This window comes from Hyperolius riggenbachi, chromosome 3, assembly GCF_040937935.1.
Source record: "Hyperolius riggenbachi isolate aHypRig1 chromosome 3, aHypRig1.pri, whole genome shotgun sequence".
Lineage (NCBI taxonomy): Eukaryota > Metazoa > Chordata > Amphibia > Anura > Hyperoliidae > Hyperolius > Hyperolius riggenbachi.
The window spans coordinates 330594352-330616199 of NC_090648.1; the positions used below are offsets into that span (position 1 = coordinate 330594352).

At 42.5% G+C, this 21848-nt stretch overlaps 1 protein-coding gene across 1 annotated transcript in view; it reads right to left on the reverse strand.

The window, feature by feature from the left end:
* Positions 1 to 987: 987 nt before the first annotated feature.
* Positions 988 to 21848, reverse strand: part of METTL25 (methyltransferase like 25) — a 231543-nt gene continuing 210682 nt past the window's right edge. Inside the window, exons 13-14 of the mRNA XM_068276853.1 lie at positions 10512 to 10583; positions 988 to 2799 (exon numbers count right to left, since the gene is read on the reverse strand). Coding sequence (XP_068132954.1) covers positions 2710 to 2799; positions 10512 to 10583 — 162 coding nt within the window. The 3' untranslated portion in view covers positions 988 to 2709. The remainder of the gene's footprint in view (positions 2800 to 10511; positions 10584 to 21848) is intronic.

Here is a 21848-nt window from a genome sequence, read left to right on the forward strand (position 1 = left end):
GGAAAGCCTCGAAGGAGGGGTGGCGGGGAGGGGGGCCGGACCCCCCACCTCCCTGACCTGGGTCCCCTCCTTCTGGCGCTTCCCCCTCCTAATAAGCAGCAGCGGGCAGGAGCGGCGAAGAAGACTCACTCACCTGCTCCTGGCGGCGGCGCATAGCGTCATCCTCACGCGACGCTGGTCTCCGACTTCTCTGTCACTCACTGTGCTTCCGCCAATCAGGAAGCACAGTGAGCGGTGGAGAAGGCGGAGACCAGCGTCACGTGACGATGACGCTATTTGCCATCGCCTGGAACGCAGGAAGGAGGTGAGTAAGTCCTCTTGCCCGCTGCTGCCCGCTGCTACTAATTAGGAGGGGGAAGCGCCAGAAGGAGGGGACCCAGGTGAGGGAGGTGGGGGGTCCGGCCCCCCTCCCCGCCGCTTTCCCCGCCACCCCTCCTTTCCGTGCTGCTTCCCTCTCCTGTCCTGCACACAGTGCACAGGCCTCTGTGGGAGGCCTTGATGACACCCCCTGGGGCGCCCGACACCCGGTGCGGGGCGCCCCTTGCCGCCCTATGGTAGGGACGCCACTGTCAATACTAAAAAGTCTTCCCATTATTTTAATCAAGAAGCAAGATCTGATAAATGTTCTAAAATTAAAAAGAAATTATGTGATTGGACACTGGTCATTCTACAGATACCCACTAAATACTTTGGGCATCTCAATTAAGATGAACACTGTATTAAAGAAAGCTTTCAATGTTCAATAATTTCCACATTCAAACTGCATTGTTATACTTTCAAAAGGCAAAAGAAGCTATTCAAATACATTTTGGCAGTCGCATATGAATTGTGTGTGGAAAGAATGTATGTATGGACTGAATTATAAGCATGCCTTGAAAGTCTCCAGTTCTTTAAGTTAAACATGCTGCTAACACAAACACATCACACAGGAAATGCATGGCACAGCAAATAAGGAAGAGATAAACAGCAAATCAACAGCAACACATATTTTGAATTTCTCCTCAAGACTTTTTATTCTCTGAAAGATGTTTTCTATACATATCAACAAATTTCAAATTATAAATCAACTTACTACCTATGCAAAAAATTTAAACTTTACAGGGTTTAAACTTACATAATAAAAATATATAACATTTTAACACAGAAACACAGAAATGTTACATTTTAAAATAATTATACTCAAGTTCCAAACACCATCTGGATCAGCTGAAGGTCTAGAAAGGGTCGGCATTAAACCAAACCTGAACTGAAAATAAAGTGGTTGGGAAAAACTTGTATCTACACTTAAATTCCTAAGAAGCATTTTCTTAGATTCCAACAGCCTTATTTTGTGTTTAAAAGCTAAACAATAAAATTAAAGTTTTTATTGTCTCAGCTGAGTGATAACAGTTTTAGATTCTTTATAACCTCCATCCTGAACTTTTGACCCTTTTTGTCCATTCCCTTCTTGTCTTCTGGGTCCTCTGCTACCATCTCTCCAGCTTTACTCTGTGTTCTGCTTTACTGTTTAGCATGTGCTACATTGGCAATTAAGAGAATACAACAGCAATAAAAAAAATGACATATACAGTACTTATAGAAACAGAGATTGACAAATACTTCTAAGAACTGAGATTAAAATATCTAATTCCCACTTTTGATCACATCTTCCTGAACAACAGATCAAAGAGACAAACCTGCCTTATATCTTGTAATTTGCAATGAAATATACACACATGTGCAAACCTATACTGGCAAGAGGACAACTGGAGCTAACCTGCTGCTAAGAACAGACACCCAGTTGTTGCTTTTCCATTATATTTCATACATGAACAGCACCACTATGCAGAAGTGATTAAAAGCTTATGGACAACTAAACCACTTGTCATCTCCTTCTCTTTCTGGAGATAAATCAGTTACAAACTGCTCATGTTCCAGTGTGCAATAAATAAAGGTAACTAATCTGTTCGCTGGTCTCTGTCCATCGCAGTATCCAGACCTCAGACAGGAGACGCGTTTTCTTTTCAAGACGGCAATTTACTGTAGGCTTAATTAATGTACGTTCTCCACCGCACCAAAGGTGTGCCAATGCAAGATTGTGAGTAACTAATTTTGGGTAAGCATTACTTGTATCAGCTGAAATAAACCACTGTACCCAGTCAAGTATAAGCGTTCCACAATGCATCTGAAGCAATTTCAGTAGCAGTACTTTAACACTAAAAATTGCTTCTGAACCATAAGGGCTTAAGCTGAATATTCACCTTGCGAGGAAGGAACAGTGATCGCAGTGAAGTCCCATGGCAACGAGCGATTCCCGATCCATATTCCGACCGGTCGACTTCAAGCGATTGCAGTACTTTGCAGGTAAGTTGTCAGGAATCCGATCTGCCGTGATGGCCTTTATCGCCTCGCTATGCTAAATGATGTTCGCATGATCGTGCGTCTGTACCCACGTTGCAAGATCATGGAAACAACCCGCTTGTCGCTCAAAAAAATCGCAAGTCGCCGAGAAAATCGTCAGAAAAATCATAAGGTGGGTATGGGCCTTTATGCACCTGGGTGACAATGCTTAAATTATCAGTGCTGGAAAATATACATGCTTGCACAGTATTTGACCTGAGTGGAGCAAATGTCCAGTTTCCCCCTTCCCATGTTAGTTAACACAAATCCCCTCCTGATTTACATGACTGCATCCCATGCAGAGATGTACGATGGAAGCAATGCAAAGTGTCACGGCTGTTTCAGGGAAAGCACTGCATAGCATCTAGGTGATTTCACGGGATCAAAGAGCTTCACCAGTCCAGACCAGGCAATGTTCTCCTGCAAAAGATTTAAGCATTACAGTAAACAACAGAACAAAAAGTGAATCATAAAAATGCTATCTGTAACTGTTTTAACAAAATTACACGTTTGCTGCGATCACTGTGTCGTATTGATGATTCTTCCCTGCTTTGTGCAACGGATTATTCTTAAAATAATTGAAATGTAGTTGTTAAAGGGGGTTGAAACATCCAAAAATAAAAAAAATGCCCCAAAATAGTGCCCCCCTAAATATATGTAAAATCCTTTTGTTTAAAATAGGTCCCTATTTGTTCTCTATTTATTTTCTTACTTGGTCTTGATACCTTTGACCATCTGCAGGAACAGAGTAGTACAAGTGGGATTGTGGGGAGTTGTTTCTTTAGCTACAGTAACAAGCTTATCTCAGCATGCAAATAACAGAAAGCTTCCTATTTTAGATAAGATAAGGACACTATGACCAGAAGGCTATTGAATCCCCTACTCCCTTTGAAGAGTGTACACAACAACATAATCCTGTTTCCTAGGTAAAAAAAAGAAGAAAAAAAAAAGAAAAGGGGAAAAGTAATGTCACTTTTGGCATCACAGAAAAACAGTAAAAATTGGAAGCCAGCAGATTTTTTTTTTCTCATATCACGTTTCTCCTAAATCTGAAAGTGAACACTACAAACAGGATGGGTAGCTAAATAAGTAATTTCTTACTGAATAATTGTTTTCAGTTAACCTCCTGAGCGGTATGGATGAGCTCAGCTCGTCCATCACCGCCGGAGGCTGCCGCTCAGGCCCTGCTGGGCCGATTTCTATCAAATAAAAAGCAGCACACGCAGCCGGCACTTTGCCAGCCGCGTGTGCTGCGATCCGCCGCGAGCAGCGGCAAAAGAGGGTCCCCCCAGCCCGAGCCCTGCGCAGCCGAACCAATCAGTTCCGGCCAACGCTAAGGGCTGGATCGGAGGCGGCTGACGTCAGGCCGTTGGCTGACGTCCATGACGTCACTCCGCTCATCGCCATGGTGACGAGAAAAGCAAAACAAGGAGGGCCGCTCATCGCGGCCCTTCTTGTTACTTCTGATCGCCGGAGGCGATCAGAAATATCCAACAGGAGCGCCCTCTAGTGGGCTTTCATGCAGCCAACTTTCAGTTGGCTGCATGAAATAGATTTTTTTTATAAAAAAAAAACCCTCCCGCAGCCGCCCTGGCGATCTCAATAGAACGCCGGGGAGGTTAATATTGAATTTCATTCCACTTGGTGATGGAGATGGTAACTACATAGCACAGCAGCATGATTAACCACCCTGGCGTTCTATCAACATCGCCAGGGTGGATGCGCAGCAGTATTTTTATTTTTTTTTTAAATCTCCATCATGTAGCTAGCCTAGCGCTAGCTACATGATGCCCCCCTCCCTGCGCTATCCCTCCCACCCCTCCGATCGCCGACGGCGCACTCGCCCATAAGGAAATCCCGTTCTGAACGGGATTTCCTTGAGGGCTTCCCCTGTCGCTATGGCGACGATCGCGATGACGTCATCGATGTCATGACGTCATCCAGAATTCCGATCCACCTAGCAGCGCTGCCTGGCACCGATTGGGCAGGCTGCGCACGGGGTCTGGCGGGGGAACTCTATCGCGGCGCGTAGTGGCGCATCGGCGGCGGCGATCAGAGTAGACACGCAGCAAGCAAAGTGAAAAATGAAGCAAATCGGCCCATCGGGGCCTGAGCGGCGCCCTCCGGCGGTAATGGACGAGCTGAGCTCGTCCATACCGCTAAGGAGTTTAAGAATAACAAAAAGTTGCACTGCCCAGACACATCAATTGATTCTATATTCGGTCCACACAGTGGTCCAGTTGCAGATTGGATCCTTTTCAAACGGATCAGTTTTTCTAAAAACTGATGCAAAACTGGTCAGTTTTTCAAAATGTTGTCCTTTTGTAGCATACGTTTCCAGTCCGTTTAAACATATGTCTTTTCTTCATGTGTGTTTCTATTGGATAAGATATGATGTTGAGGGGAGGAGCAGGCAGTATGCAATCCCTTTTTGTCTCTGTTTTGTGTGCAAAAGTTCTCTGTGTAGAGGGAGATCCATTTTTGTGTAGCCTTTCACTACCCCTCCGTGTATCCGGGGTCCGTGAAAAACCTGCAAATCCAGACTCTCCGTTCAATTTTTCTAAACAGATACCGCGGATCCATATTTTAAAGTGTGTGAAGACGGCTGCGATTTTAAATATTTGTATCCGTGGCTCCGGTTTTGATCTGGGCCAAAAAGCGGAGCAACGAATATGTTTTTTTAAAGAAGTGTGAACCGACCTTTAATAGACAAATAGTAGTAGTGTGCAAGATAATAAAAGGTACTGTTCATAAAGTATAAAATGCTTGTAATTTCCTACAATAACCCCCCCCCCCCCCCCACCCCCCAAATAGAAAAAAAAATCAAACAAACTAAAAAAAAAACCATGCAAATGTCTCTCTCATACAGAGGAAATGTTGTGACAGAAGGGAGGCAACAGCGTATATTTTATTAACAAGAGGTCTTTTACTGTGTATATTCTGGACGCATCAAATAAATAGATTCTCCAGTTCTCAGCAGCAAAATAGGCCTAATTAAAATCTGCTTTTGACATCTGACATTTAGATAAATGTGGAGGTTTCAGTTAAAGTACAATTTTAAATTGACGTACAAGCCGCACAAGACAGCTTGCTATTTTCTTTTTTATTTGTGTTTAATACACATACTAGTGAACTTCAGCCTGGATGTCTAGAATGTCAACATATTTTAACTACTTAAAGTGGGATAAAACTCTGACATAACATTCAATAAAAATGATTTTTCCTACTTTTTATTACCCATACAGTTACCATATTTGCATTTGTGCACAAGTAATATTGTCTGTTTACAAATGACAAGGTCCCAAAGTACAGTTTATCTGCTCTTAAAGCTGCCGTTGCATTTTATTGAATCGCTGCTGTATTTATATATTAAAATCTCGTGGTCACTTTTCAGCTGCACACATACTAGAAGCAGATAGAGCTCAGTTTCAGCACTTGTTCAGCTAATGTTTACTAACTGTAGCATACAAAGGAATTTAAACATAAGAAAATGCCATCACCTCTTCGGATGCAGCAACAAGCTTTTCACGGAAGCCGCAAATGTTGTTTAACCACTTGCCAACCGCCCACTACCTATGGGCGTCAGCAAAGTGGCACCCCCAGGACAACATAACGCCGCTCGGCGGTGGCTCCTGGGGGACTGAATAGCTGGCGATCACGCACAGGGATGCGCGCGCATCCGCCGACATTAGGCTCCGCCAACCCGCCGGCCAATTAGTAGCGCCGGCGGGTTGTTAACCCCCGATCTGCGGCATACAAACTGTATAATACACTTTGTTAAGCTAACAAAGTGTATTATACAGGCTGCCTCCTGCCCTGGTGGTCCTAGTAATCGAGGGACCACCAGGGCAGGAGGCAGCCCTTCTAGTAAAAGTACCAGAACACTGATCCTGCCCCTCCTGCACCCTGATCGCCCACAGCACCTTCAGACCCCCCCTGATCACCCCCTCAGACCCCTGTTTGCACCCAATCACCCCCCTAATCACCCATCAATCACCCCCTGTCACAATCTGTCCTTCAGATCATCTCCCAAGTGCATTGTTTACATCTGTTCTCCCCTCTAATCACCCATCAATCACCACCTGTCACCACCTGCCCACTGCCACCCATCAAATCAGACCCTAATCTGCCCCTTGCCGGCACAAAATTACCCGCCCACACCCTCAGACCCCCCTGATCATCTTGCCAGTGCATTGCTTGCATCTATTCTCCCCTCTAATCACACCCTGATCACCTATCAATCACCCCGTCACCCCCTGTCACCACCTGTCACTGCTACCCATCAGATCAGACCTTAATCTGCCCCTTGCGGGCACCCAAACACCCGCCCACACCCTCAGATCGCCCTCAGACACCCCCCCCCCTATCACCTCCCCAGTGCATTATTTACATCTGTTTTCCCCTCTAATCACCCACTGATCACCCATCAATCACCCCCTGTCACTGCTACCCATCAGATCAGACCCTAATCTGCCCCTTGCGGGCACCCAAACACCCGCCCATACCCTCAGACCCCCCCCTGATCACCTCCTTAGTGCATTATTTACATCTGTTCTCCCCTCTAATCACCCACTAATCACCCATCAATCACCCTGTCACCACCTGTCACTGCTACCCATCATACCCATCAGATTAGACCGTCATATGCCCCTTGCGGGCACCCAATCACCCGCCCACACCCTCAGATCGCCCTCAGACCCCCCCCTGATCATCTTGCCGTCGGTTTGTAAACGCTATAACTTTTACCCAAACCAATAAATATGCACTTATTGGATTTTTTTTTATCAAAGACGTAGCACAATAAATTTGGACAAAAATGTATATAGAAATTTTACTTTATTTGAAAATTGTCAGCACAGAAAGTTAAAAAAAAATTTTTTTTTTTTTTTTTTTTTTTACAAAAATCATGTCTTTTTTGATAAATATAATAAAAACTAAAAATCACAGCAGCAATCAAATAGCACCAAAAGAAAGCTGTATTAGTGACAAGAAAAGGAGGTAAAATTCATTTAGATAGTAGGTTGTATGACCGAGCAATAAACCGTTAAAGCTGCAGTGGTCTGAATGGAAAAAAAGTGTCTGGTCCTTAAGGGGTTTTATGACGGCAGTCCTTAAGTAGTTAACTGTTTAAATGCTGTTCTGCTACAGATTTTTTTGTGGTAGTAGATTTTATGCTGCAAATAATATTTTAGAGCAAATAAGAAATACTGAGTTTCACAACTTCCCTGGCATTATGATTATTTCCAGATTTAGGGTCTAAAAGCCATGCAATTTTTTTTACAAGCTTTCAGATCCTAAAAACAAAAAACATACCACAGAGAGATCTGCAGCAGCTACTGCATATAAGTCACTCAGGCACGGGATTGCCGCTCTGAGATGCAAATTTCCGTCCTGAGCCTGACTCGGGATTACCACTAAGGAGGTTCAGGGTCAGCTGTACGGTAACCTGATTAGGGCTGCAACACAGTTCTAAAACATTAACTACATTATTTGTGTGTTATTGAATACAAATGTTTAAAAAGTGACTTTGGAGGACAGAAACTACACAAAACAAAAAAAAGTTAACGTGTCAACACATTGACTGTGTACAGTATGTTACAATGTTTCCCAATACTGGAAACTGCAACAGCTGGGCACACGTCAAGTCTGGAGCACATATCATGCTGCCAACTGCTACCCTGTGTTAAGGTTAAAAAATATTTCTACTTACCTTAAAGCAAAACATAAGTAAAGAACAAAAAACAAAATACTTACATCTTAAAAGGAAGCCTCTGGTTGCTTCTCCAATCCTCCTTGACCCCTCCACTGCTAGCTGGGACCCTCTCCATGGCCATGCTCCCCTTTATGTACAGACCCCATGATGCAAGTCCTATCTGCACTTGCCCTGTAGAACGTACACTCATACATGGAGAGGAGTGTGGCCATGAGCAACGTATTTAACAATATTGTTGAACATATTTAGAGGAACCCATTGCTGGAGTGAAGGGGTGTACGGAGATCAGGGAAGCCTCTGGACTTCCCAGAGGCTTCATTCAACCGAGGTAAGCAGCTAGTTTTTTTTGTTTATGACTCCAAATACCCTTTACATTTCTTTGTAATGTAATTAATATGTGACCACTTGGGCCAATTCCTCTTCCAGTTTTTACTGAGCAATGGAGTGCTTCGACACCAGTTTGCAATACTGCATCCTATTAACTCCTGCAGAGCCAAAAGGGCACATTTTAGTTTGCACTGATGGAATTAGAGCAATATCTCATAGGCAACATAACACAGGCTTACTAACTGATTTAAAAGGAACCCAAGGTGTGAGAACTATGGAATCTGCCATACTTATTTCCTTTTAAAGTGTACCAGAGCTGAGCTTAAATAAAAGTTTTATACATACCTGGGGCTCCCTCCAGCCCCATGCGCACGGATCGATCCCACGCCACGTCCTCAGTGTTCTGCGTCTTTGATACTGGGTCCTGTAACTTCAGCCAGTCGCGCTAAAGAAGTGCGCCCTCTACACATCTCTCCGGCAGCCACTGGAGAGATACGTAGAGGGCGCACTTCTTTTGCGCAGACCGTCCACGACTGGCTGAAGTTAAGGGACCCGGTACCAAAGCCGTAGAAGACTGAGGACGCGGCGTGGGAGCCATCCGTGTGCATGGGGCTGGAGGGAGCCCCAGGTACGTATAAAACTTTTATTTAAGCTCAGCTCTGGTACACTTTAAACACTACCAATTGCCTGGCAGCCCTGTTGATCTTTCTGGTCAGTAGGTTCTAAATCGCACACCTAAAACAAGCATGCAGCTAATCTTGTCAGATTTGTCAGACATCTGACCTGCATGCTTGTTCAGGGTCTATGGCTTAAAGTATTAGATGCAGAGGATCAGCAGGACAGCCAGGCAATGTGCATTATTTAAAAGGAAATAAACATGTCAGCCTCTATATCCCTCTCAACACGGGTTCCCTTTAAGGTAACTAAACATTTTACAAAATCACATTAGTTGAGCCCACAGTTCAGATTTAAATATCCGTTCATGCATTCTATAGGAATTGAACATATCCTACAGTAACCATGAAAACGAAATCCGATGTCTGCCCATGTTCAAAACTACAGTGAAGGAAAATGTAACCTGCACTAGAGACACGGCCCATGCAAATGGGTTAACTAATAGATGGATATATAATTATGAGTAACTTGATAAGCAGATAAAGGAACATCACAGACACATTTCAAACTCTTCAGGGAATATATTTATACGACAGTGCATGACAAAGCCCAACAATGTAGCCGTTCTGCTATACAAACTAGGTCAAATCTCTCCTTGGTTCAGTAAAAGTAAATTAGAACTGCATGAAGTGTGCCTGATCTACGCTCTTGGAAATCATACAGATTTCTGATTTACAGTAAGCTGGCAGCCAGAAAATACATCATTATCTGCATACTTCAGAACTGCCTTTTAGTGTGTAAGAAATACCATTTAGGACAAAACCAGGCCTTTATAGCAACATTCTTATTCCAAGAAAGGATTTGAAAAGAAGGTACTGCAATAGACACGGTGTTACCGTTAAAATGTTTATAGTGGAAAATCAGGACCGTTCTTCGGAGTCCGTTTCATTTAAGGAAAAAAAAACTTGCAAACATCTTTTTCAGACATCAAAGCAGAAGCTGCAAAAGGACCTTCCAAAAATTGGAGCCAATATACGTCTTAACTAGCTAAGGATGTTTTTGGCAGGAGGTATTCACTTGTGTCATATTCTTCTATTCAATTAGGTGGCAGTGTTTACAGTAATCAAATTTTAAGTCTACGGATAACTAACAAAAATTAGACAGGCTTGATGAGCTCCGTAAAGTCTGTGACTAAGAGACGATCCGCATATAGTGGCTATAAACAAAATGCCTGGCGTCTTGCAAATTAGACTTCAATTAAAATGCCATTAAACTTACTGCTCCGACTTTACCAAAAATAATAACATCTGCTGGGCATATGTTGGAAATAAAGATTTGCTCTTGCTCTCCGATTCCAGATGATGAACATCTCTGAGTGTGTCCTCTACCAGTGAGACTTTCTCTATACAGTAAGTGTGAATGATCTCATGCAATGAAGGAAACTTGCTATGTGTCGAATGTGTCAAAGTCAACATACCTGTTCCCTCAGATAGCAGAGGCGGTCCAGGAGGATCAAGGCCTCGATACAAGGTGCCAGAAAAACTTTCAGCTGAAAGGAAGATTAATGAAGCATTAAGGGATAGTAAAATGTATGCAATAAATGCTGAAGCTAAATATAAAACTGTGCAGAAACTGACCTCCCGCGCACTATGCTATATTGCAGAAACATGGCCTGTAGAATGTAATTCTTATAGATAAAACTCCATGCAAAATACAAAATGTAAAGCAGAAAACAAATATGTGCTCCATAAGCACTTTCTTTAGCCTTTATGTGTTGGCTGAATTTATGATTATGGCAGGGTCACATAAAACTAATTGGCTAGTGCCCTCCCAAAACACTTCCCTGACTACTTCCTGTGCATGATGATGGTAGAGGGAAGGAATTTGGACAGCTGGTGTCCTCCCCAAACACTTCCCCGACTACTTACTGTGGATGGTGATGATATAGGGGAGGAGTTGGGACAACTGGTGCCCTTACCTAACACTTCCCTGACTACTTCCTGTGTATGATGATGGTATAAGGGAAGGGGTTTGGACAGCTGGTGCCCTCCCCAAACACTTCCCTGACTACTTACTGTGGGTGATGAAGGTATAGGGGAGGAGTTCAGACAGCTGGTGCCCTCCCCAAACACTTCCCTGACTACCTAGTGTGGGAGATGATGGTATAGGGGAGGAGTTCAGACAGCTGGTGCCCTCCCCAAACACTTCCCCAACTACTTACTGTGGGTGATGATGATATAGGGGAGAAAGTGAAGTGAAGCTAACTGATAACATTAGTTGCAGAGCAAATTATCAGATTGCCTTGTAATAAATTGCTGAGCAAACAAAGAAAATAAAGTTATTAGATTTCCAAAGGATATCGCAGAAGCTTTTCTTTATTTACTCAGTTCAAGACAACACCCAACAAGACTGTCAACAACAATCTTATGAAAAATGAGGGGATAATAATTCATACTTCCACTTCACTCAGAAACTATTTTTTAGCCAGAGGACCACAGTGGTAAACCCCCCTAAAGACCAGGCACATTTTTACTAAAATGGCCACTGCAGCTTTAAGGCCAAGCTGCAGGGCCGCACAACACATCACACAAGTGATTTCTTCCCCCTCCCTTTTTCCCCCCACCAACAGAGCTCTCTGGTGGAGTCTGATCGCCCCCAAGTTATTTTTATATATACATATACAAATACTGTACATATTCAATAATGTTCTCTGTGAAAACCAAATCAGATATATTCAAGAATCTGTTAAACCAGCATCCATCTGCTTAGTCCTAGTGAAATTGTTATTCTGCTACAGATGGCTATTTTATTCCATCAATAGAGCCCCATTAAACAAGAAAATGATGATCTGTGAAGAGTTTAATTTGCCTGAATTGACAATTAGGCAGACATACAAATGAGTTATCATTGTTGTTTGACTCACTGAATTATAGTCCGTTTTATACAAAGAACTGTTCTAGTATTCTCCATTGCCTCCGCATAGAACAGCAGTAAAGAAAAGACAGTGAATCAAGTACATGGACACAACTGGCATAATAATGACATTTTCTTGTTCCATACGAGGCAAGCTGATACCTAAACCTACATAGGACTCTCGACAATGAAAAGAAAATCTAGTTTACAGATATTGCTTTTCCCCCCCACAAAAAGCTATTTCTACTTGGCAAGCTGCAACAAAAATACTCTAGTTATACAATATTGCTTTATATGTGGTATCTATTGTTGCTTTGTTGGCCAAAATTCATCAAAAGGTTACAGGACCTCTGAGTCTTGAAGATACTGAAAATGTCTCAAGATCAGGTCAGCACAGACTAGTATGAGCAAGTACAAAATCAATTCTGAGGATCTGCTTAGTTATTCCAAGGGTGTAAATGATTTATTTTTATAACACCTCAAAAAATGAAATGTATTCCTTTGCCAGTAAGCTTTAGGCTGAACTTCAGGCAAACTATTACATAAACAGCTGAAAAGCAGTATGTGAAATGTCTATTAAGCAAGTCCAGCTCGGCAGCACAATAGCTGTTATATGGAGCTCTGTGCTCTCACTGCGTAGATTTAAAAGCGCGGCTTGGCAATTTGGCTATGAGATATTACCAATAGTAGAATAATCGGCAATGTTACTGATATTAAACTATCACCTATGATATACAACTAGTAGAATAGCGTTAACTTCAACAATATTCACTATAAGCTTAAGTTAACCTAGCCTCACACCAACCTCCCCCTTCTATGCCTAACCATAACCTACCCTCTACCTACGCCTAACACTACACAACTCACTACGTACGCAAACAGGACCGGCTAAATAACAGCCAGTGTCTGACACTCCCACCACTAACCCCCATGCTACACAGCAGCTGAACCCCACCACTACTACAGATACAGTTACTGCCACTAACCAGAGTTTGGCTACACACTATGTGATCTGCAGTGTTTCCACCCACAACAACGTCTCCAGCACTCAAATAACAAGCTGTAGCCAGAAATTGTACAAATTAACATTGGTGCCGTCAGTGGCCCAATTTCTCTATAGCTGAGTAACAAAGAAGAGGTACAGTCCCTCCTGGCTTCACACAACCATGTTCTATTGATGCAATTAGAATTTGTAGGAAAGGAGAAAGGTCACCCGTATAAAAAGCACTACTCCGTTAATTAAAATTTTTTAAAGAATTTATTAAACATCACAATGGAAAAGAAACATGGAGTGTAATATTAAAATCACTAAAAACATGAGCTCTTCATAGCCCAGCAGTTATCAAACCAATATAGGTATATATACATTAAATATCAACCTGGTCATCTTCGCGCTTACCATTTACCTGCATCAGTGTTTTACTTCAGCTAACATCTGGAAATATGCCTGAAGAAGGGACTAGATCCCAGAAAGCTTGCATCATTTAACTCTATCAGTTAGCCATTAAAAGGTATTATTTTTTACAAAACTTTTTTTCTACCTATATAATCAATTTTCTATGAGTCATAGTATTTTGGAAAATAGGGCTGGGAAATTCATTTCCCTACTTAAAGAGAACCTGTACTGAGTAAAAATATTTAAAATAAACACATGAGGTAACTTCAAATGAGCATTTTATAGTTACCTTGCCATCAGTTCCTCTCAGAAGCTCACCATTTTCTTCTGACAATAATCCCTTCCAGTTCTGACAATATTTTGTCAGATCTGAAATATATCAGTTGATGTCAGTAAAATATCAGTTGCTGTCAGTTATAGCTGAACGGAAAACTGATGTACCAGGTAATGTCCATGTTTCCCTATGGCTCAAGTGGGTGATGTTACAGTTTAACTGTGTGCTGACCAGAAAGCAGTTATGGGTAATGGCCATTTTCAAAATGGAGGACGGAAAATTCCCTTGATCACAGTGAACAAACAGGATGCGGGACAGGAGAAAGACACTGAGGAGTAGACTACATGGAAGGTAAGTATGACTTGTGTATGCTTATTTTGACTTAATTTTCAGTTTAGGTTTTCTTTAAGCATTTTACTTTTATGATGTATTTTTACATACATAATTCTAAGGAGAGAGCAAAGTAATAGGGTGGAAATGAATGCGTTCTGAAGATTGAACTAAAAATAGCTGAATAAAATATATGCGGTCTATATAAAAGACACACAAAACCACTTCTGTAGTGATAGCAGTCACAGATCTAAAATTATACACAAAGGGAATACTCCGGCTCATGACTATATTCATTCTTATGTACTGTTTCCCATCAGAAAGAATTCCTCCCTGTACAGGGAACACAGATTCTGTATTCCCAAAGTGCAGACTCTAACCTTTAAGGTAGCAACTTATCATCACTACAATTTATTCACCACTGTTTATGCAAGGATGTTTCAACAGAAGGAATATAAAGTTATCTATGCAAATTGTTTAACTGTTGTATCTATTTTAAGGATGAAACAGACCAAGGAAAGAATGGAAAAGCCCTGGCATGCACAAGTAAATATTTTCTGAGATTGCAATTAAAGTTTTGCTAAATTGCCAGGTACAATTTGCCTCAACTCAGTCCACAAGCTTGCACCATATTTAAATGTGGGTCGCTGTGTGATTCATATTAACAGAACCTTTCCTCAGAACAGAGAAACATTACTGTATCCAATGAATCTGAGGAGTTCTCTCGCCATGCCTTTGGGCATCATTGCCCAGCACCCACCACCACCCACGCCTCTTCTCACAAGGGTATGTTGATGACTTTTTATGCCATTTTGCAAGATGTTGCACGCCTGCACTTTATGTATGCTACAATAAATTGAACACTTGCAGCAGTGCCAGCTTTCTTGCTCTTCTTACTTGCTTGCTGTTTGATGTTCCTAGCTTGAGCACGCTGAAGAGGTTCCAGAGAAGAGGTGTATAGGTCTCCTCCAGTGCACACTGCATGTCCTTTTTACTGAGTAGTCTTTGTCGCAATCGCTGTAGTGCCAACCGCCTGCTTCCTTTTGTTTTGGTTTACTAAAAAACAGCAAGGTATCACCCACCCCCAACAAGTCTACAAAAACATCCAAAATTATCTAAAAAGTGTATTATTAACCCATCAGCAGCCATGAGTTATCTCCTGTACAATAACTTGGGGCAGGGCTGCTGCAGTAGGCTATACTGGTCTTATAGTAGAGCCGATCCTGCTTCCAGATAAGCTAAATATCAGGCGTCCCCCGTGCCACTCTGCATTAGGCTGTGGGAGGCGCACAAAAAAAAGGCACAAACAAACATAAAAAATAAAAATTGCTGTCAAAAAGTTAAGTGCACATTTCTGTACAAATATGGAAAACAACAGGATCCCACCAAGCCCAGAAAATCCAGGGTTCATCCTCCCTTCAATATCAGCACAAACTTCCTTCTCATTTCCTCACGCTAACCTGCACGTATTGAGCTCCTAACACTAAACCTGCCCTCTCTTCTCCTAACAGTAATCTTCCTATCCTCACACTTAACTACCCTCTCTACGCCAAACATTAACACCCCCCCCCCCCCCCCGCTCCTAAACATGAACTACCGCTACACTGTAGCCAAACTCATTACTGTTGCGTTCACTCATGCGGCTGCTCTTTACTGATAGTATTTGCCGTATGCACCCACTCACACAGTGTACTTGGCTATGTAATTCTTATGCACCCAAGGTATTGTCATAGCACCTGCTCCAAATGTAAGCCCACATGGTCCCCCATAACCAATATATGAGTTTGGCTACCATATAGCTGAACGCATTCCCTATCATTGTGCTGTCCACTCAGCGCACTTGGCTATATCATTGACAAGATTCCGTTGTATTGCCATAGCAACCATGCCAAATTTAACCACTTTATCCATGTCCTCTGTGACTTCATCTAAGCCACGAGGACATAGATATACGTCTTGTAGCTGAGGCATAGCTGTGCACAATTGGGCTTGCTCTTGTGCACACCTCCAGCACAAATAATGCAGCACTAATTGGTGAATCAGAATATATGTTCCCTGATCAATATAATTGATTTTTACCTTTAAAAATACTTTTATTTACTCAGTTCATATTGAAAAATACATGCTGTAGCATTATTTCAGAATCAAATATCTCCACCATAAATTGTGATAGGAACATAATCTAAGTTTTGTGATGAACGGTAAAAAAACCCACTGGAGTGGGAAAACTGAGAAATATTTTTTTTTTAATTTGTTCCCCTCTTTTTCCCATCAAAATGCATAGAAAACAAAATTGTTAAACCACTTGATGACCCAGCCTTTACCCCCCCTTAAGGACCAGCGCTGTTTTAGCTGATCTGTGCTGGGTGGGCTGTGCAGCCCCCAGCACAGATCAAACACCAGGCAGAGCGACCAGATCGCCCCTCCTTTTTCCCCACTAGGGGGATGATGTGCTGGGGGGGTCTGATCGCTCCTGCCTGCCTGGGTGTTGCGGGGGGGGACCTCAAAGCCCCCCTCCGTGGCGAAATTCCCCCCCTCCCTCTCCTCCCTCCCTTCCCTGGAGATCCGAGGCTGCACAGGAACGGATCTGTCCTGTGCAGCCTCTAACAGGCTCCTGCCTGTCATGTGACAGCGATCCCCGGCCGCTGATTGGCCGGGGATCACTGATCTGGTACAACGCTGCTACTGTTAGCAGCGTTGTACAAATGTAAACAAAGCGGATTATTTCCGCTTGTGTTTACACTTAGCCTGCGAGCCGTGATCGGCGACCCGCAGGCTATTCACGGAGCCCCCCGCCGTGAATTGACAGGAAGCAGCCGCTCGCGCGAGCGGCTGCTTCCTGATTAATTAGCCTGCAGCCGGCGACGCAGAACTGCGTCGCTGGTCCTGCAGCTGCCACTTTGCCGACGCGCGTTATGAGTGCGCGGTCGGCAAGTGGTTAAAGAGGAAAAATGACATACAATGAAAGCCTAGTTTGTCTTGAAAAAAAATATACTGTATATCATTCATTTAGGTGTCATAAGTAGGGATAAAGTTATTGCTGCTTAAAAAGGGACATGGCTAAAATGTAAAAACTGCTCTGATTCATAAGGGGTAAACAGGGTCTGGATGCAAAGTGGTTAAACACTCTGAACCCCTATAACTGCAAATTAGCAAAGCTGCCAAAACATTTTTTATTGAAAAAAACAAAAATAATGCGCTCGCTCTATATAAAAATGAGTGGGAATCACCAAACAGGCTTAGTCCACTGGAATGTTCCTTTAAATCAATACTGTCATGTGCAGCAACACAGTCTCTGGGTTGTACCAGTAAATCAAACAGTAAAAAACATTTTTTATATTCTGATGTGAAGCAAACATGTGAAAAGGTTATATAAGTTGCGGTCTTACAACCTCTTCATGTCTAATTTCAACATATTTTCCATTACATTAAAATTCAGAGTTGTTGCAGTATTTATCATTTCCAATCATATTATATATTTGCAACAGGATTTGAGGCCATTAGTTCAATTTGCCTAGCATAGTCTGCCATGACAGAGGGCTAAAACTATATCCCAAATCTTTGTGTGTGGGAGGTATCTGTGCTTGATACCCATAGAAAGCAGTAATATTCTTATTATTCAAGTTGGCACTGTAAAAGGACAGTTGAAAACAGGATCAATATTTCAGGGTAAAAAGCAGTAATTCTCGCATTTACAGAGGAAGCCAAATGCAGGGGGAACAGTCTTCCCGTGCCCATCACATCTAAAACAGGACTACAAAAGCTGCAGGCCACAAAAACGAAAACTTAAACAAGACAACTCGTGTCACTCATTGCATCAGTACAAGCAATTAACTAAATAAACACAGGGTTGCTTTAAGGAGAACACAAACATATTATAGTATAGGATTAAAGGCATTTACAAACAAATAGGATTGTGACTTATTAGTCAACAAGAACTGTAATAAACTCAATTCAGCTCCCTACACTTTTCATTACAGGAAATCAGTTGGGTCCACTAACTGTACCTCAAGGAAACTCTAAATCCAATGTCCACATCATAATCATAGTCTAATATACCTGCTATATTTATTGTTAAAGCAAACCTCAACAAAAATAAATAGTTTTTGTGCTTTTCAGCATTATTTTGTTATCAGGATTGCTTTCACAGGCAGATAAAAGTGTTTAATTTCTATTCTATACTTTTCAGAAAAGCTGCTGGATGCATTTAGCTGCCTCATTTGCATACAAAAAGCAGTGAGTTTTTTTGACCCTTGCAATTATAAAAGAAATAAAATAATTGAAGTTCTAACTTGGGTATGTATTTTATCAGTTAAGGTATGCTTTAAGTATCCTTATTATAGAACAGGGAGGACTTGGGGGCGGTTGGGTGCAAGGGAAATTAGTTGACGATTTAAAATATTTTGGGGATCTGGGAAGAAACACAACCACAAAAAAAACATACAACCTCCATGCAGGTAGTACTTTGGCCAGGAATAAAACCTGTGACTCTCCCAATGTAAGTCAATGTTGCTAACCAGTTGGCCATCATTCTGCCCTGCATAAAGCTCATAACAGTACAAAGGCTTTTACTAGTTAATTTTAGATTTATGCTTTATGAGACAAATACAGCTCAGTAAGCTGGTTGTTGAACAATATTTTACTTTTCGTAGAAGATATTGTTAGAAAGGACAATGTTTCATTTTTCAACATTTATTTTGGAAATATAAATAGGTTCCAATTCCTGCTTTGCGTTCCCAGTTGGGAAACTTTCAGGATCTTTCCTGCCCAATAGCTATGCACACCTGGCAAAAATGGAATCATCATAATCCCACATGTATGGAACCCTTAATATTCGCTAGAAGAGTCCAATGCAATCTTATTAGTTGCTGAATTTCTTCCATTTTAGCTAAGTCAACCCTGAAGATGAAGCAAAGAAGTAGGGAGGCTTATGTCCAAGTATGAAATAATAGATCCATCTTATATTTAACTTTCACTGGGGAAATACATCAGAGAAATATGCATAAAAAGCACTTACAGTCCTGAAAATAATATACATGTGCCAAACAGCCTTACGTATTTTGTTAAGCTGCACATAGTAATGAAGAATACATCTGTATCTCATACTCTCACCCATGACATGAAGAGAAAAGGCAATCTGGCTTCCGCTCAAAGTTTAAATGTACAAAATGGCCAAACTATAAAAAGATATGAGTTACTATGTACGATTAATGAATTCACTAGACAAGGGTGCTACCCAAATGGTTCCATCATGAACATGCTCTAAAAGCACGCCATACATGAAATTCATCTATGCTGACTTTAACAGATAAGAGCAGTCCTCTCTCCTACAGTCTTCCAGTTTTAATAGTAAAGCTCAGAAACTTTACAGCATAAAGTATACGGAAACATTGTCCCAATCCCTGATACTTTGTAGGTCTAAACTGCTGCAGTATAAGAATATAGAATTAGTAGAGTCCTCTGAGGCAAACAAATAACACAGTGTGTGTGAGGAGCCGGAGGGGAGGGGCTCCCTGGCTTTCTATACAGAGGGGAGGAAAGGCTCACTGACTACCTATACAGAGGGGAGGGAGGTGAGGATCACTGGCTACCTATATTGTGAGAGGGGAGGGGCTCCCTGGTTACCTATACAGAGGAGAGGCTTACAGGATACCTATATTGTGGGACGGGTCCCTATATACCTAAACAGAGGGGAGGCTTACTGGTTACCTATATAGAGGGGAGGGGGCTCACTGGCTACCTATACTGTGGGAGGGAGGGGAGGGGCTCCCTGGTTATACCTATACAGAGAGGAGGCTCACTAGCTACCTATACAGAAGTGCGCAGGACTCACTAGCTACCTATATTGTGGGAGGGGAGGAGCTCCCTGGTTACATATACAGAGAGGAGGCTCACTGGCTACCTATACAGAGGGGAGCAGGGCTCACTGGCTATCTATATTGCGGGAGGGGGAGGCTCACTGGCTACCTATACAGAGGGGAGGGGGCTCATTGGCTACCTATAAGGAGGGGAGGCCTCTCTGGCTACTTATACTGTGGTAGGGGAGGGGGTTCTCTAGCTGTCTATACAAAGAGGAGAATGTCTCTCTGGCTGCCTATACAGACATGAGGGGTGCTCTATGGCTACCTATGTTGAAAGAGGGGGATCTCACTGGCACCCTTTATTTTATGGGGGGGCTCTCTGGCTACCTATGCTGGAGGTCGAGGGGCGTGACTGCATCTGGCTACCTAATACTGTAGGCTTCTAGGGCTACCTATACTGGGGGGTTACATCTGGCTACAGCATGGCAATAGTGTACTCGAGCCGGGGGGGGGGAGGCGTGCAATTTTCACACCTTTGCCCTGGGAGCTATGTGGCCTGGAATCTGCCCGGTTTATGGGTACAGATCTTTGTTTAATAGCCATGTTCCCAACTTTTTCCATGTTATCATTCCGCTCATTCTTTGTTAACATGTTGTGGCACACTGGCAAATAGTCACTGTCCATATTACTACCTAAAATGGTAAGTCATTCATCCTTGTGACTTAAAGGGGTTCAGTGGTGGTCTGTAAAAACAAAAAGTGTCACTTCCCTGGGGCTTCTAACTTCCCCCTGCAGATATCCTGTCCCACCCCATCACTGAAGAATCCTCTGTTACCCGCCGTGGTTCTCTGTATAAGTATTTGTCTAACTAGACGAATGTCAGTGCGGCTGCACGGCACCGGGCGTCCTCGCTTCCATCTCCGGAAGCTTACTGCACAGGGGCAGTATGAAGTTTTCTCATACTGCCCCTGTGCAGTAAGCTCCCTAGGATGCAAGCAGGAGCGAGGACGCGTACAGCCGCAGTGACATTCGTCACTACTCATACTGCCCCTGTGCAGTAAGCTCCCGGAGACATGAGCGGGAGTGAGGACGAACGCGGCCGTGCAGTGATATTCATCTAGGTGGACGAATAATTGGACGCGGCAGGGGACAGAGGATTCTTCAGTGATGGCACGGGACAGGATATCTGCAGGGGGCTGTTAGCAGTCCCAGGTAAAGTTTTTACAGACCACCACAGAACCCTTTAAACAGTGGAATGTTTGTTTTGTTTAAATATTATTATAAGGAAATACATCTAATTCTTCAGAATTATACTCACTTGCCTAAAGGAGTGCACTTATGTACGCAGTCCAAGTATAGTGCAAAATCATATAAGCTCTACTTGGACGCTGCAAGAAATGCCTTTGCGGTATTAGCAGCTACTGGAGATAAGGAAACTGGGCACACAGAAAATAAATTGGACAGCAGATTGTTCTGACAGTATTTTTTTCTGAAACAATTTCCATCCATTCAATCTAACATGAAAAAGGAACATTTACAGCATTTCACTGGCAGGCCGCAAATCCAACAACTGCCTTTGAGGTATTGAAGACACTCTAATAACCTAAGCTTTATTGCATTTATTTTCTTTGGGGAGTATAAAAATGATAGCATACTTCATAGTTTTTATTAGAACTCACCTGTAAAAAAGACTACAGGCCTGTCTCACAAAGGCACTCAAGGGCTGTGGACCGTGAAGTTTATCAACTATATACTGTATATTCACATGAATATAAATATCTGTTTACTCAAAAAAATTAAACCGTTTCCTCAGCTTGCAATGACCTTATAGCTTAATGCACTTCCTATCCAGTTTCAAGTAACTGATGCAATTTACTGTCTACCTAAAATAGTTACCGTCAGGAACCGGCCCCACGGAAAGTCTACAGAGACAATTCCTGACGGGGTTTTTTGACTAAAATCGAGAGGGAGAGCAGCCTTATTCAAGCTACCACAAGGCCGATGCCCTCAACCACACTCTGCATGACCTTTTTCTGCATCATAGCAGACCATAGCAAGGATTTCCAATCAGTTAATGAAATAGTGGTACTAAGAGTTCAT